The following is a 17,622-nucleotide window of genomic DNA, read 5'->3' as shown; positions in this document are numbered from 1 at the left end:
ACAAGAAAGTAATATGTAAAATCAAATACAATATTAAAGCTAAAGTGGTTGTAAACCCTTACATATGCCCAGTGAAATGACTGGCCTCAGGTGAAACAGATAGAACAAATCCTCCTATATTAGTTTTACCATACCGCTCAACTTTTTGAGATGGGAATGAGGGACACCTATCAGCAAGAGTATGCAGGCATAGGACACACCCCTGACCATGCCCCCTAAAAGGAGAATTGTACAAAAAACAAAATTGGTTAAACCCACAAGTGCTTTTTTTTACCATCCTTTATATTGGAATATGCAATTTACAAATACAGCCATTTAGAAATCAGATGAAAGCTTTAGCACTGGGAAACACTTTGATAGATAAAAAGTGCATTTTATATACATCTATGTAGATCAGACCAAAATGAGGGACAAATGAGGAGGAATGAGGGACATTGCTCCAAATCAGGGACAGTTGGGAGCTATATTTTACCCGTACCCTTTTGTCTTTACATCTGTTTCAAGTGCTGAATTTTAAAGCTTGTCTGAAGGTTCAGAAAAAAAAAAAATGGGATGGAGAGCTGAAGTTACACTCTGCAGAGCTCTGAGAGTGGATTGGAGGGAAGGGACACACCCCCCTACATACACCACACAGTAACAGAGCTCAGGCTGTCAATCAGCTGGGGCTCGCCTCCCCATCACCTTTTTTCTTTTGGTTTTCAGGAAAACATGTCAGAAGTGATTTATATTGATAGCTGAGGAACAGAGCAGCAGACAAGTGGCACTTTGTGCTCTTAATTGAGACATATACACGCTAAAGAGGGATGTGCTTTGTTCATATTTCATGTCTAAGGATTACAACCACTTTAACTAAAATATGCATGTACCGGAGCAGCAATATACTGTCCTCTTGAATGAAGAAAAAGTAAAGTAATCAAAAACACACACAATATTCAAGAAAAAAACTGCTTTATTTAAAGCAGAGACTGAGATACATTAGAATCGCCCTGATACCAGGTATAATTCCCCTGAGAACAGTTTTATTCTCTTTAGATTTCAAAACAAATTCTAGAACAATAAAACCCCAGATACTGGAGCTGTGACATTAATAATGCAAGCGCGTTAAGATATATAAAGATTTGAATTCAATAAACATTTTTTTCCGATCCACAGAAAATAAAAATAATTCATTAGGTACATAAAAAGTTCTCTCATTAGATACACAGTAAAAAACACTGCATCTTTACATTTTGTACAAACAGTGCCCAATATGGGCAATAATATAAAATCCCCAAATAAAAATTACCACCTTGAAGATGCATTAAAACTTTTGTTGAAGATTCTAACAAGCATTAAGCCTCGCTTATGAAAAATATTCTTGTTGCCCATAAGAATTATAGTCAGTTGTCCCATTGCAGGTGCAAAAAAAATAAAAAAATAAAATAGAATAAAAAAACAAACAGGATTGATGGCTATAGGCAAGACTCAACAAAGACAGTTCATGAGACCGTCCAATCTGAAATCCTGAAAATATGGAGCAACACAAATGGCTCTTGGGGTTTGCCCAGCCTTGCTTATGGGTAACAAGATCACTTCTCAGATCACGTGGTTAAAACCTTCAAGTGCCTTAACATAAGTGACTTAGCATATCTACAGAATACACTTGTGCAGTTAGACCAGGTGACCCAGAACTGAAAACCGTCATTTATTTTATGGCACAACACTGCTTAAAATAAGCAGCCTGGGTTGGACTTGGAATAACTGTACTCTGCGACCTGCTGAAGTCAGTTTTCCAGAAGAAAATATTCTGCGGTAAGTTTTAAACAGCTTTTAAAAAAAAGGTTTTGGCATAGGGATTTTTTTTAGTTAGTTTTCAATAGTTAAAATGTTAAAATTAATTTCCATGCCAAAATTAGTCCCAAATTATTTTACTAAACCTTATTGAGTTTTCACACTGGAAAGGGATGGTGCAAACTTTTTTTTTGATTTTCAGACCTCTGCATAGATTTTTTTTTTTAAAGGCTATAAAAATGAAGAAAAACCATCTACAAAAAGAATCCTGCCTAAATTCGGCTTTTGTCCATTGTTGTGAATGCTGCATCCCATTTCAGTGTGGCAGCTTAAGGTGCTTTTAAGAGTCCAGCTCTAATTTTACTATCAAAGTGCCTTAAAGATGTGCTTAACTGGTTTTCTGCCAGAGCAGAAAAAAAAATGCACTGGCAGAAAAGGGTTAAAATCACTATATATTCTCTAAACATAAACAGGCATTAATAAGGCAGTGTAAGGTACAACGAGCAAGTGCGAAGTGCTGGAACCCGCAACAACCAATCAGAATTCGTCTCTTAACTGCCGTGGCTAGAAACAGGTTTGTTGCCCTGGGTTATTGCCTGTTGCACATAGTCATTCCATTATTCACTGCTTCATTAAGTGATTAATATATCACCATATTAGGATAGGTGCTCTAAGACAATAAAATTCTATTTGGTGAAGACAAAGGAGAGGAAGGCGGGGGGGGGGGGGGTCTTCATTTATACCTAAATCCGGAGCCTAAAATAGAGGGGAGACATCCCCTAGGGTAAGGCAAATACAATTTTCCCAGAACTGTAGACTGGACCTTTGACATCCAGATCCATACAATATTAGCACCAATTGTGAAAAATATTGAAGTCACCAGAATGTACAAAAAAAAAATTATAAAAAAAGTACCAAACATTTTTCAGTAGCCAAGCAATCAATCTACACAAATCATATTGCATGATAACCAAGGTGCCCACTTAATGGGACCTTGGATGGATTGGTGATTTAAAATGTACTCTACTTTGGAAAATTTAGGTAAAGGTAGCTATAGGTAGCTCACAAGAAGCAACAGTTATAGAGGCAGGTCTTCGGCTTACATTCTATAAGAATTGCAGACCCTGCTAAGCATTTAAAGTAAGTCTATAAGTCTTTGATGGAGCGAGTTGACATACACGAACTGAGCATGCCAATCTTCAGGCTCTCTTCCAGAAGGTCCCCATGGCTCTCAATCACATGAGGAGGTGCCAAAAAACTCTGCAGAAATAAGCTCTCACTGTCTGCTCAGGCAGAGACAGTTAACTGGCCGCACAGCAGCCTATGAAACGAAAAACACTGTGCGTTCCATGCACAGCACCAGAAACTGGCGACGTTCACAGCAAGGACGACATACTGGTCCCACAAGCCCTTCGGATACCAGGGAAACTTGGGACGAGGTTGCAGAAGATTTGAAGTCTTCTAATAGGCAAAGGTTTTGGGGCACCAGGGAGTATCTGGATACAGAAGACAATGAACAGAGCGAAACCTACAAAAAAAAAAAAAATGATGTTTAGAGACTTGGATATTTTATTAACAAGATTCAGACTTTAAAAAAAACCTAAGCACTTCTTGGCAGACAAAGAAAAAATTGGATCCTTACCTTGATGGATCGTCCTCAACTGAAAAGACTCCTTTCATGAGGATTGCATTTCTCTTGTTTTCAAACATTCCGTAACTCAGTGTCACCTGGGGAAAAGCAATAAATTCATTATTTGTAAGACCTTATTTCTACATCTTTCTAACAGAAAATCTACTAACCCAGGGGTGTCCAACCTATTGACTACACTAACAAAGGATAGCAGATGGGCAGATCTCAAGTTAAAGATCACTGATATAAATAATGTACCCAAGTAATAAAAGTTCATTTTTTTGTAATTTTTTTTATTATAAAGTAAAAGAGGTCAACATAAAATGAGTGCGATATTTGAAACCGTTTGATAAACTAGCGCATCAATGTCTGGTTTGATGGATGTAGTAGCAATTCTCAATGAGTTTTCAAGGATGAAGTGCAAAATTAGAACCAAAATATCTGAGCATCTTGAGAATAGTTGCTCACAAATATAGGTGCTGCCGAAAACTGATGACTTGAATAAGGCGTGATTGTGAAGAGTGGGAGATTTTTTTTGGGAAGATAAAACTTTATAAAAGTCCAGTAAAGACACAAATTTTTTTATTTCTCATGTTTGTGAAGTGTAAATGCATTTTTACAAAAATCCCGCACCAAAAATCAACATTAAAGTTTACGACTGTGTTGGGCTGCATTCATAGCTGTTTTGGGCCACATGTGGTCCATGAGCCACAGGGTGGACACCCCTGTTTTAAACCATTTCACCAATTTTGCTCTATTAGCATTACCATTGCAAAATGTTGACAGTCCCTCCTTTTAGAAAAAAGTTTACTGGGTACTGAACTTACCTGATGTGGGATTTCAATTTGAGGAACTTGGTGCAGGTTTTCCAGATGAGAATGGAAGAGGTTGCTTCGTATTAGCTTCACACCAAGAACAGACTCAATGATATAACCGATGGTGCAGTCATCAGGAAGTCGGATTTTCTCAGCTGTGTTCATGAAGTGTCCCCCACTGCCAAAGAAAAGCAAACTGTTAAAAACATTGTCAATCAAAGCCAAGATCATTGATCATAATATCCCTGTTTTAACATGCCCCTCCACTGTTCAATGAGGTTGCCTCAGTGGACAGTAAGGGTGCTCTCATTTAATAGGGGAAAGGACCTTGGTCATAAAGTCAGGTCTCAACAATAAAGTAAAACTTAATCAAATTCAAGATCATAAGGAGGCTTTTAAGGCTAGCTAAGGCATCAGTAGGTATCTAGTGGTGTCTTCTTAAGCAGGACATTTACTTTGAAATGCTGCAATATAAATGCTATGTCCCAGAAGGTATTTCTTGTAAAGCAGTAATGACTAAAGTTACCTAAAATTTCCCCCATTTCCTTATATGTATTCTAAACCAATTATTGGGAAACAGTTAAATATAAAGATCCTCACCTTGCCCATGGGCTCATTTTCAGGGCCAATCCTCGGCTAATGCAGAACCCGGCTCCTCCAGTGGCAAACCAGAAGTTAACAGGGCGCTGAGGAAAAAAAAATAACATAAAATAGAACCATTAGAAAACTACTCAAACAAGATGGAAACAAGAGCAAAATAGCAGTTTAGTTCCCCCCTGCTTAAGCGAACATCTAGGTAGGCCTCTCCTACTTACCATTTTGCTTTCACTGATCCTCTCAGTTGCTTGGATGGGCCGATCTAAACTTGGCTTCCCAATATAGATATCATTTGTATGAGAATATCGTGACAACAGTTTAATTAGAGTCTTCACATTGACGTAATTGTCATCGTCCACATGGCAGAACCATCTGGAAAAAAAAAAACGAACAAGCATCATAAGAGATTGCCACACACCATAGAATTCCCTAAATTTTATTGCGGGTTTAAATGTACTTTGTATTATACAACTTCAGCGATACTTACTTCATGTTGGACTCTATGAACTGGTCATACTCAACGGCCATTTTACAGGATAAGGCTTGGCGGCTGTGAGCAGCAGAGCAGTTTGTACTGATGACATTATCTGTAGGGGATACAAAGAAACACGATCAGTATACCAAAGCCTAAAGTACATAACCACACGCTACAAAGATTTTGGGTTTCATTTCAGCTCTTGCTGGCAATGGGTTAATACAGCTGCTGGGGTTGACAGTATAAGGTTACAGCAGAGGATGCCATATAACACTGGGGGAAGCAGCAGATAGAACGAGCCATTGTCATTTTACTGGGGGAGGAGGACTGGCACCACACCAGCTTTGGGGGGAGTAAACACGTGAAAGAGTTAATTACTAGTCCCTCACCCCCCCCCCTTTTTTTTTTTAAAGGGATCTCTTCCTATTGAATATGCACTTTCCCAGATCAGGCCACCTGTTACTGGCTGTGCTCTCTCAATAGACGCTGTATAAAGAGTCTGAATAGAAATAATTTACATGAGAAGGATCAAGGCTGTGACCCAGACTCAATGGGGGAATTAAAAAAAAATACACACGCTACATTAGCAAGAAACCCACCCCACTGCTGGTGTTCCACCCTTCCCTCTCCATAATGGTTTATTCCTAGCTACTGCTTAAAGCTTACTCCTTGTCAGTCTAGTTAAAAGGTCCCAACAATGGGGGACGGTAAAATACAGTACAAAGGACCTACAGCACACGGAGAACATCCTTTGTCAGGCCTATTCACTTACAAAGCTCCATGTTGCTTAACCAACTTGTCCAAACCCCAGAGAACAGGGGCAAGCTTGAAATATGTTAACCAAATAAAAAACGGCTTTAAGACGTTTGAGGTTACAAATCAAAAAGGAAATCAAATTATTGGTCCCGAACTAAGTAATTATTTAAATATTTTTAAGAAAACATTCAGAGGCGTCCTTTTTATTTCAGATTTTTGTTTAATTAACCGTAATAGAAGCCTATGTTTATATAGAAGCTAGCATCCCTGTAATGTATTGTATGGCTCGCTTCTACATACAATTAGAAAGTAAAAGTGGATTATACAACAAATGGGGGATTTGAAGTTTCATCCTCACCTGTCTTTTTCTGCAGCTCTTCGTCCTCCCCATCCGTGAAGATGAAAGTCTGAAAGATACAAAGGAGATAAAAGGCACATTACATTTCTGTGGTTGGGAATGCACCTGGAACCTTTATACAAATAGGATGTAGAAAAGCAGATGGTTAGAGAGGAGGGCTTATAATTTGCAGCTACCCCGATCAAATCCAAGACCGGCTCCTTTTGTGGGCAGATTCTTGGAGAACGACAGCTGTGTTGGTTAAAAAGTCTAAAGCCCTCCCTAAAGCCAGTAAATGGAGATGGTATCAGAAGACCATCATGTTGAAGGAAGTTAACTTTATTATGTTATATATTTTTGTATTTTTTTTTTGATTGGCTGCTATTCAATATTACATTTTTTAATTTATTTTATCATAGGTACTTGTATAGCGCCGTCATGTTATGCAAGGCTTTACAAGCATATTGGACATTCACATCAATTTTTCACATCATCATTGGCTTTACTTTGTCCACAGCTCATCGGTTTTTAAGCATTTGTCTAATTTTCTTGTATGTAGTCCATACATTTATAAAACTTGCCTAAACTAATCATACATTTTTATCTTTTTCATTTTGCTCCACTAAAATGACAGAAAAGGCAGCTACAGTGTCCGAACAAAATCCCTACTGTTCTTTATATGTGACGCTCCTAATAACTGTGGCAAGAGCAGCTGTTCTCATGGCACGAGTCTCGGCTGTGTTCAACCTGCCACATATCAGAGGGTGGTACAGAACCAGCCTTTACATCTGCCAGCTCGGCTTCCAAATTCTTTACTTTGTTTTCCTTGCTTAGTTCTATGTAACTAAATAGCACTGAAAACCATTGCGGCTCTTGGGCCTGTAGGGCTGGGGATGCTACCTTCCTAAGCCACGCCCACTTTTACCTTCCCCACCTGCCTGGCCGCCGTCCCTTATTGACACAGCTAATGTTCGGCAGATGTCGTCTGTCTTTGTGGTTTTGTCTGTTTTCTTTACTTTCTTTACTAAATTGTTGTGGGGAGACGGATATTAAAATATATAAAACAAACAAAAAAAAAAAAAAACAGCACAAGCCCCATCAATTAGTTACAGAAGTGAAGAAAGGATGGCGTGCCACCTGCCTGTTCTAGGTAAAAGAATAAAAAAAAAAAAAAAAAAAAACACAAGACACAAAGGAGGCATAAAAAGAATGTAAAACACAGCAACAAAGAACAATGGAGGAGGAGGGAAGGAAGGCGAGATAGCAAAGTGCAGTTGAAGTGGAAGCTCCGCTGTCAAGCGTAATTTATGCCTGTGGTAGGCTTTCTTAAGAAGGGAAGAGGGGAAAAGTTGGGAGTCTGTTTCTCAACAATAGGCTAAATGTTGCTGGCTAGCTTTACTCACTGAGCAAGAGTTTAAGCCGAGACGTGTCCTGCTCATTAGCATACAGCTGGCCTGGTTAAGCTTGGTGAATTGAAAAGGAGAATAAAAGAAAATGATTGATGTGGCAGCCCTTTTCTCCCTCCCGGGACACAGAGGGGGTGACTGCAGAGGGGGCAGGGTGGGTTCACGATAATTTAGAAAGGTATACATTTTATTAGAACAAAATTACGGAATTGACTCAAGGTGGCTTTTTTCGTTAAAAAAAATAAAAAATATGCCTTAAAAGACCACAATAAAGTAGTCCATAATGGCCAAACCAAAATCTGCTAGTTGCAGTTCATTACAAACCCGGTTAGTATAAATTTCGATTAATCCTGCTCTATATTAAACAAGGCAAGATCCTAATTTCTTTGAGGATCCCTTCTCTGTCTTTGCCATTGTTTGCAATACTCTGCAGGGCAGATTGTAAACTTGGTCCCAGCCTAGACTCACGCAGAGTCGTGTCATCTATAGGACCAGAAAAGAATTTGCTTCATGGTTATTATACCTTTCATCTCAGCTGGAGTGGGTTTTGGCACTAAAAATAGATAGCTAACTGTTTTTTTTTTACAGGTCTGGCGGATTCTGAGTCCCCATCCTCTCCCCTCCTTTGTGCTCCTCAAAGCTCGGAGACAATGGGATGATTCCTGGCCATAAAAGAAGAGCCTTTTCTCTATAGAGAGACAGGAAAGAAAACTCAGGCACCCCCCTTCGCTTTATTGGACGTGTACTCCGGAAGCTTGTAGCCTGCCTGCCTGCTCCTTGCTCCAAGGGAGGAAGGGACAGCCTGTTTAAAGCCCCAAGTGTCACCTCTTCGGAGATATCTGTGATCGGCAGGATCCTTGGCTCACACCCCTTCCTGCCAGGCCCAAGAAGTCCAGCCAGGAAATCCAATTAATCTCAAACAATTAACCTTTATCTGCTCTCCAGCTACTAGAAACATGGGTCAGACATTCCAGAAGCCTTTTGAAACACCAGTCTATATTTAACAAACCGCTAGATATGTCTGATATACTGCAAGTACCCTACAACGATCTTTAAAAAATTAGAACACAAAGGCCACTGAAATAGTAGACTATATACCAGCCTTATTCAACCATTTTAAATCCAGAGCAGGGCTTCTCAAACAGGGTTCCTCCATAGGTTTTTAGGGGTTCCTTGAGCAATGAGTAATTTCTGCCTCTCAGATAAGGTCCCACTGACACCATTGATCTCTTTGGTCATCTGTAAGTGGATAATTTTTGCCAGTGCCCACAAGTTGCTGATATAGTCATTTTTAGCAGGGGTTCCCTGAGCCTGGAAAGTTATTTCAAGGGTTCGTCTGTATTGAGAATGGAGCAGCCTTTCTCAACACAGAGGAACCCTTAAAATCATTTTCTGGGCTCAAAGAACTGCTGGTAAAAGTAAATCACCAGGGGGAAGAATGCCAGCCTTATTGTAGTAGTCACAATGCCACCTTTACAAACAGCTAAAATTACTGCTGTCATGCCACTGGTGCTGCCAAGTGGCACTGGACCTGAAATTATCCAGGCACCATCAAATGGGACTTCAATCAGCCACAGATTAAGGGATCCCCCAACAACCTTTGGAGGAACCCTCCGTGGAACCCTGGTTGAGAATGTAATATCTAAGTGTATATCAGCCATTGAAGCAGCTCTGTCAAGGTTGGTGGAAGAGAATATCGGATTTTTTTTTAAAAGGTAGATATTTACAGTGGAAAGCATTGTGCGATACATTTTTTTCCCCCGTGCAAGAAAACAAAATGTCTTGGAGAAACTGCAGGTCCCAGGGCAAAGAGCGAGTGTTAATTGCGGTTCATAAATTCCTCTGAAGTTTTACAACTTTGGTAACAAGTGGGTGACAGTGAATGTCATTAAAGTCTGAAGCTGGCTGGAGAGTATAGTGATAAGTGAGGTGCGTGGGAGGCCTGCGTGCTATAGCCACGTGCTACTTCATGCTCCATTTCCAGAAACCAAGCAGTTTTCACTTTAAACAAGTTAGGTTAACCACCCAAAATGCTACCATGCGGACAGGTACTCAACTCAATTACAGGAACCCTCAGCCCATGGTTTCAAAAACAGGTCATCACTGACCCCTACTCCTTTAGTTCCGATCTAGCTAGTACAGTCAGTAGGCAGCTTGCCTCATAAGAAAAAAAAAAAAGGGACTTTATTTGTAGATTCTAGCCAATACTCTAATAAAACAATACTATGCAGCAGAACATCGAGAACTTCAGCTGCCTGGGGATGCTGGACTTAAACGTCCACAACAGCTGGAGGATTGAAGCTGTCTAACTGATCCTAAAGCTTGTAATAGCTGATATGTTCAATCTTGGAAGCAATGCATGATATCCCAATTCTGGTGTAATTCTATGTATTGGATCATTTCAAATTTGAATCTCGCACTGTGTTGCCAGCAGACAGGTTTAACAAGATGATAAAGATGATATGGGAGGAGGAAGAAGAATTACTACCTGCAACAAGCTGCTTGTCATATCACCTGTCAAACAACCCCTACTCGCACAGGTGTACCCAAAACATTGCCTAAGCAAACTCGGATCAGGACAAACAGCTTAGTGTTATTGGATGAGATCCCACCTTCATTACAATTTAAAGGGTTTACATTATCGGCGCATTTAAAAAATGCACTCATTAGCTGATTCTATACTACTCTGAACACTCTGTACAAATGGGAGTTATAAAGGTTATATATTGTCCAATACAGTCTTTATCAACATTTTTACCTCAGAGGAACCCTTGAAATAATGTTCAGGTCTTAGGCTGGGCATAAAATTTACGTTCCTTTTACATTTACCAAAGCCATATAATATGAGGTCAAACCTAAACACTTTCCAATTTGTATGCAATCAGGTAGGCCCTTGCACTACATAGTTGAAGGTAAATCTAAAAGAAATTGAACAAGAAAATTGTATAATGTATGGCTTGCATTAAGGAACCCTACTAAAATGAATTCTTCAGGCATCAGTTGGAACAATGCTCCTTACATTGGTGGTCAGAATGCCACCCTTACAGATCACTGAGATCATGCCTCTGGCTGTTGCAAGTGGTATTGACATCACGTGGGCATTATCCAAGGTGAGGTCAAAAGGCCACAGCTCAAGGAACCCCCTAGAAACCCTTGAAGGAACCCTAGGGATCCACAGCAGCTTGGTTGGTCTAATAACTTGTATATCAGCTCACTGTTCAAATAAGCTTAGCTGTAATTATGGTTTGCTACAAGTGGTCTCAGGTGGATAGTCAGCTGCTGGAGACATTTAGGGGGGATTTACTAAAATTAGAGAGTGCAAAATCTGGTGCAGCTCTGCATAGAAACCGATCAGCTCCCAGGGTTTATTGTCAAAGCTCAATTGAACAAGCTGAAGTTAGAAGCTAATTGGCTACCATGTACAGCTGCACCAGATTCTGAGTGCTTCAGTCTTAGTAAATCTCCCCTGTTGTGGCAAGTTCCTTATGTCACCATTCTTGGCTCGGTTCTTGCCCCCCTTGGGGCATTCCTACTTATGGTGAGTCCAGCTGGTGTGCAGACCTAGGAACTCAGTCTCTAACCTGATGAGTACTAGTTACTAGTTTCTGAATGATTGCCGTGGGTTACCCCCACAAACCACCACTGATGCACCATCACAAGTGTTGCTTTTTACCACTTTTTTTTATAGAAAACATGACAGAGTCGGCCCTAGAATACAGACTACAAGGGAGCTTCTGTTGTCTGCCTTGCACAAGCTTTCTCATTGCCTTCTACAAAGTTATTTAAGGTTCTTCCTCGTCTGCCCTATATTTTGACATTTGGTAAATCGCCATACCCAGCAGGATTTATATTGATCACAAGTGTGTGATTCATAATGCAACAGGTAGAAATGTGAAGTGGGAGTTGGACTTCGCTGCCAGATGCACTGGTTACCCCCAAGTGCTTGTTAAAGGAGGCCATAACCAGTTTTGACCAGTTCCACCTTATTCGGTTGGACCATATACACTCTCTTGTTTATACCATAAACAGTAAGCAGAGCTCTATCTACCTCATCTCTGTTGATATATACACAGAGCAGCACGTCAGGAGCATGTGAGGCACGCCTCTTCAGAGCCGTTACACCTGAGGACAAAACCTGGCAAGCCAGCCCGTCTTGTCACTGCCACGGGCCTGTCAAACAATGCCTGATGGGGGGTTCTTAGAACAGTTTAAGAACAGAATGACTGGCACAAGTCTTGTCACTGCCACAGGGCCTGTGCGGGGGACTGTCGACGTCTGAAAACTGCATTCCGTGTAGACCTAACCCCTCTACTGCTAGAGGCAGAGATTTTGCACTGTACTACTGGAAATTCCAGATCAAGAATGCAAACTGTGCATGGGGTACAGTCCTAATAATAAGATATGACTATAACCAGGAAGTTAACAGTCAAAATAGCACCCCAAGATGTAAAAGAACTACAACCCTCAGCATGTTGGGCCTTGTAGTTCCACAACTGCAGAAGCCTGTGAGGGGTTTAGTAGTTACCTAGCCTCCCACTGCCTTACTATAAAGTGCAGAAACCCTTAGCAACCATCCAAAAATCGTTGCTTTGACAAATACGTGCATATCCTAGTTGAATTGAACATTTTTGCATTTGTCACCTGATACATAGATAGAGCATATGGTACTTAAATGTCACTGTCATTTGAATTCCCCTAAGGGGCGAATATTGTCCTTCTCTAAGAAAAATGAGAAATATCCGCAGAAAAAAAAAAAAAAGTTAAATATGCCAGATTAGATTCCATCACAGCTCTTTCGCGGGGTTAGCCTTACTTCAGCGCCAAAATGTAAAAATATGAGCTATGCCGCAGGCGCCTATGCAGGGGGCAGCTTCTGTAGATTGCTTTGCACAACAGATGCTTATCTCTGTAGCAGAGATATTCAAGAAAATGGACGGAATAACGTTTTGTGCGAAAGGTTCCACTTCCCTTGTCAAATCTTTACCAACTGGGGTGGTCTGCCATTTTAATTATCTCCCCTTTGCCCCTTTTTTTCTATTGTGAGATCACAACAGTCATGAGTAACAATAGAGAGGTAACAGTATCACCCCGGAGTAGACACAGGAAACCTGGCCTTTTGTATCCATCAAAGAGACCTTGTCCTCTGCAACCCTAAATGTATTTTCTCACTGCTCCTCTATAGGGCAGTTCAATCAGATAAAAGCGTTGAGGAATACTATGCATTAACCCCTTTGCTGCAGCTGGGCAAACTTCCAAGGGTTAACACTCTTGGGGGGGAAAGGCCAGAACTCACATCTCAATCCTCAAACTCGTCAACTAAAAAAATTTAAAATAAAAACAAAAAAAGAAGAATTACCAGTGAACAAAAAAGCTCATTATCAAAAACTTGTGTAAGATCAGGGTAGGCGTGCGGGCGAGTGGGTGAATTAGCTGTGTTTTGGGTTAAACATTGAATGTTTACTACCCAGGGGCATGCTGGAAGTGAGCGAACTGGAATTTCTACTTGTGCCCTAAGGTCCTGGCAAAAGCACTGATTTAGTCCATACGGTTGACAAAACAGAAGTTCATCTTATGAAAAAAAAAAAAATGAAATAGCAAATAAGTTCCGCTTAAGACTCTTTGGCCAAGTGCTGGTTCTTAAAGGGACCGTGCAGGAGAGGGTGTTTGATATTCAGATCTTCCTGGGAATTTTGCTAAGCAGTCAATTACTCACGCTGGACTTTCTTTGAGGGCCTGCAAACCTTAACTAAACTTACATTCGAGATGCTGAACAGGATTATCTTGGCCCTCTTTAGTGGAAGCCCTGAGTAGCTGTCAAGATATCTCTCAGCGAATTTTAAGACCAATCGTGCTTGGTCAATATAAAAGTGTAGCCTTCCATGCCTATTCTTGAATGGCTATTTGGGTCACATCTCCCTCAAACGGCTGTCCTTCAAGAACCCTACAAGGAATGTCAAGCCTTGTCAAAGAGCCCCCAGAAAGCTTCCTTCTCATTTTGCTCATTACACCCCCCCTCCCCCGCTTTTTTTTTCATCTTGGGGCTTCATCAGCCTACATCTCTTAGGCAACCTGACCTGGACACCACCGCGATAGCTTGGACTTCAAGTGTTCCCAGCATAAAAGCTCCTTGCAAGAGACGGCAAAAGCCTTTCTCTGGCCTTGCAGAAAAGGGGCATTGTTAGCGAACGCTGGGGGACAGCGTGAGAGAACAGGCTCGGTCCCTGGGAACTCAAACAGCCTGCAAAACCAAACAAAGCAAAAAGAAACCGAAGAAGAAAGCGCCGGGCTTCATTCTCAGGGATGTCATTCTATAGTCCTTGTGAAATTTATCCGTGCACCCCCCCCCCCCCCCCACCCTTTTCCCATCCTCAATCCTTAACTTTAATTCAGGCGCAAAGCACAGAAAGAAAAAAAAAAAGTCAGACAAAAAAGATTAAACCTAAAACCACAAGGTAGGGATGAAGTAGCTGGCCTTCTTCGTCAAATCCAAGGCCAACAAAATTAAGGATCATCTCCCCCAATCCTATTTTATGCTAAAAAATTAATACCGATTCAGTAGGCCTATGACCAATCAAATGTCAGCCCAAACTATATGAGAAGCATGCTGAGTGGAATTATGGGTTACTGCATTTTGCTGATTTCCAAGAGTGACAGAACTTGCAGCATTTCCTTTGGCAGGAAGTGACAGCAATGCTCTCTACAATACCACATATGTGCTAGAAGTCCCCTACAATGTTGAAAGCTCTAGCCAAACCAGTTGCAAGTCATAAAACAGACAACTGATCACCTAAAATAAAAAAATAAAATAAATAAAAAAACAGCACTGTGCATCAGATTGTGCGGACACAATAAAAAATGTCTAGGAGAGAGATGTGAATGCATATAGAACAATGTTGGGTTCCTGTGAGTAGAGTCTACTATAGAGCAGACAATACAAGTTCTATCAGGTCATATACAATACATTAGAACAATCTGCTCTCCATGTGCCCTTATATGATCCCTTTCCTATTTGACAGATTAAGCCAGAAAACAAACTGAATTTCATGCTCCTCCTAGGTCCTTCCTCTCCAGAGGAAAATATATATCACAAGAGGGGATTTAGTACCATGGATAGTCAGGGATTAAAGGATAGTCAGAGAGAGAATTAGCATTACCGGCATTTTCTAAAAATAAAGGAGCTCCATCCATAATGATCCTTGGAATCAAACATTCTGAAGGCCATAAGGCCACCCAACTAATTCCATATATATGGGAACACCATTGGATTACAGACCCTTCCAGAGTACGGAGGAGAAGAAATTACGGGACATCTACCCTGCAGGAATACGTATCCATCATCTATAAATCTATTGATGTACCAACTGTATCTAGAAATCAAATATCTAACAAACATCTGTATCTATAAAGCTATTTATCTACCCATCAGCCAACTGATCAATAAATGTATGTATTGATTTATCAATTATCCATCACCTATCTATATATTGATTTATCAATTATCCATCACCTATCTATATATTGATTTATCAATTATCTATCACCTATCTATATATTGATTTATCAATTATCTATCACCTATCTATAAATCTATGTATTGATTAATCATCTACAAATCTCTCTACTGATCAATTATCTATAAATCAATGTATTGATCAATAGATTATTGATCAGCTATCAAGCCATATACCTATTAATTATCTAAAAGCCGATAATCTATCAATTGATTTATTATCTATAAATCAACTATCACTCGATTATCTACCAGTTATCAGTCACTTATTATCTATCAATCGATTTTCTATTAATTATCAATTATTTTTCGGTCGATTATCTACTTGAGCAGTGACACTAACATTCGTAGCAAGGCTTCAATGGAATACATTTTTAGGTTGAGTTGATACAAATGGAAGCTTAGACCAGTGAAACATTGTGACTCCTGATGTCACTGGGGATGAACAGATGGCACAGCGATCCCTACCCTATTGTCAGACAACCCAGTAAGATCTTCACTTCTCTGAAGATGTAACATTGTGATCAGATTGTAACTCCTAATGAATGTTTGCATATGAGAGTATATATGGTAGAAGGAGTAGATAAGATCAAGGCGTAAAGGATCAGGTGACCTCCACCATTATCTCTGATCAGATGACCCCCCCCCCCCCACTATTATCTTAGATCAATGCCCCCCTCCCCTCTACTATTATCTCTGATCAATAATCCCCCTTACTATTATGTCTGATCAATGACCCCCCCCCCCCTACAATTATCTCTGATTAAATGCCCCCCTACTATTATCTGTGATCAATGACTCCCCCCTACTATTATCTGTGATCAATGACTCCCCTCTACTATTATCTGTGATCAATGACTCCCCTCTACTATTATCTGTGATCAATGACCCCCCCCTCTACTATTATCTCTGATCAATGACCCCCCCTCTACTATTATCTCTGATCAGGTGTCAGCCCCCCCCAGTCTGGAGGTGATGTTGAGGGTCTCACCTGCTCCTTGTTCCTGGAGATCCAGGTGTCCATGAGCAGGTCCATCCTGGACCGGTGGAACTTCTTGGTGGTCTTCACGGCAATGAAGACATCTTTAGCGGTGATCTCCTCTATGGGGGGCTTGCTGGCTCCCGGGGCCCCAGCAGAAGGGGCCCCCACTTGCTCTACGTCCTTCCTGTCCCGGGTGAGCTGGCTGAAATAAGCGGAGAAGGTCTGGGCATCCTTGGAGGAGGGCGGCTCCTCACGCTGGGCAGAGGGTGCCCCGATCAGAGCGGAGAGGTCGGCGGTCTGTGCCATCTGCACCAGCTGTCTGTTCTGCTGATCTACCACCAGGACCAGCAGGCAGGTGAGGGTGGCCCCCACCATGGACAGCAGCAGCTTCCTTCCGAAGTTCCTCAGCATGGTGCAGGAGACTGGGATCGCTACGATCAGAGATTGGGGGGAATAGACAGGCTGTATGGGATCCCGCTGAGCGCAGCTCTCCGATCACTGACACTGTGACTGTACACACACACACACTAAGCGCACAATGCCGCACACAGGGATTTAAAATCTCCTACTTACAGGCACGCCCACTGAGGAGGGGCAGAGCGGCACCCCGCCCACTCCACAGTAAGCTATACAGTAGGAGCCGTGCCCACCGGGGAGGAGGCAGAAAGAAAACACGCCCAACACAGCGTAAGATATACAAGAAGGGGCCGAGCCGGGGGCGTGGCTGGACAGCAGGTCACGCCTCCTATGGAATCCCATGTGGCTAGGAGGCTGTGCCCTGAGTGTCACACGTGGGCGGGAGCTGGCCGGGAGAGAGGACTTGTCCGGGGACTGAGAGCGGGATCTGGGAGACGATCGGATGGATGGTCGTCTAAAAGCAGAAAATAATATACTGTATATACAATCGTTTTTTTTTCTTTATTGCACATGCAAAGTATAAAGGAAGATTTGGCGGGCTAGTGCGGTCTTCAGTTACAACAGAAAACGATTTAAAGGAATTGTCCACTTTATGGTCTTGCAGAGCATTGCAGCCATACTCAATTCATTGCAAGTCCAATACACACAGGCCGGTGCAGACTCTTCCCCAGATCTGTATTGGGGATAAAGCAGAACAATAGATTACAGCACACACACAACAATCACATCCGATCCTGCAAGGAAATGTAAAACACCAGAACGTATTAAATAATATGGGGATTTGGTCTCACCATAAGGCCAGGTAGTGCTGAGCCCTCTACTGCGTCAAAGTACCCCCCATTATCAGGGGTCCTACACTATTCATAGAATGGAAGATCCTTCATCTCCAGCATGGGAGAAATACACTCCTCTATATGGAGTCCCCAA

At 41.4% G+C, this 17,622-nt stretch overlaps 1 protein-coding gene across 1 annotated transcript; it reads right to left on the bottom strand.

The window, feature by feature from the left end:
• Window positions 1-931: 931 nt before the first annotated feature.
• Window positions 932-16,801, bottom strand: LFNG (LFNG O-fucosylpeptide 3-beta-N-acetylglucosaminyltransferase). Its single transcript, XM_077449150.1, has 8 exons — window positions 16,288-16,801; window positions 6,402-6,450; window positions 5,300-5,399; window positions 5,031-5,184; window positions 4,816-4,901; window positions 4,228-4,393; window positions 3,413-3,498; window positions 932-3,298 (listed from the first exon to the last, which is right to left on the bottom strand). The coding sequence occupies exons 1-8, from the start codon at window positions 16,687-16,689 to the stop codon at window positions 3,232-3,234; spliced, it is 1,110 nt and encodes a 369-aa protein (XP_077305276.1). The 5' UTR covers window positions 16,690-16,801; the 3' UTR covers window positions 932-3,231.
• Between the last annotated feature and the right edge of the window lie 821 nt (window positions 16,802-17,622).

The sequence above is a fragment of the Lithobates pipiens genome, unplaced genomic scaffold (genome assembly GCF_037356315.1).
Source record: "Lithobates pipiens isolate NorthernLeopardFrog02 unplaced genomic scaffold, aLitPip1_a1.2 Scaffold_22, whole genome shotgun sequence".
NCBI lineage: Eukaryota > Metazoa > Chordata > Amphibia > Anura > Ranidae > Lithobates > Lithobates pipiens.
Note: the sequence above shows the minus strand (reverse complement) of the source record. Positions and strands in the feature narration are given on the sequence as shown.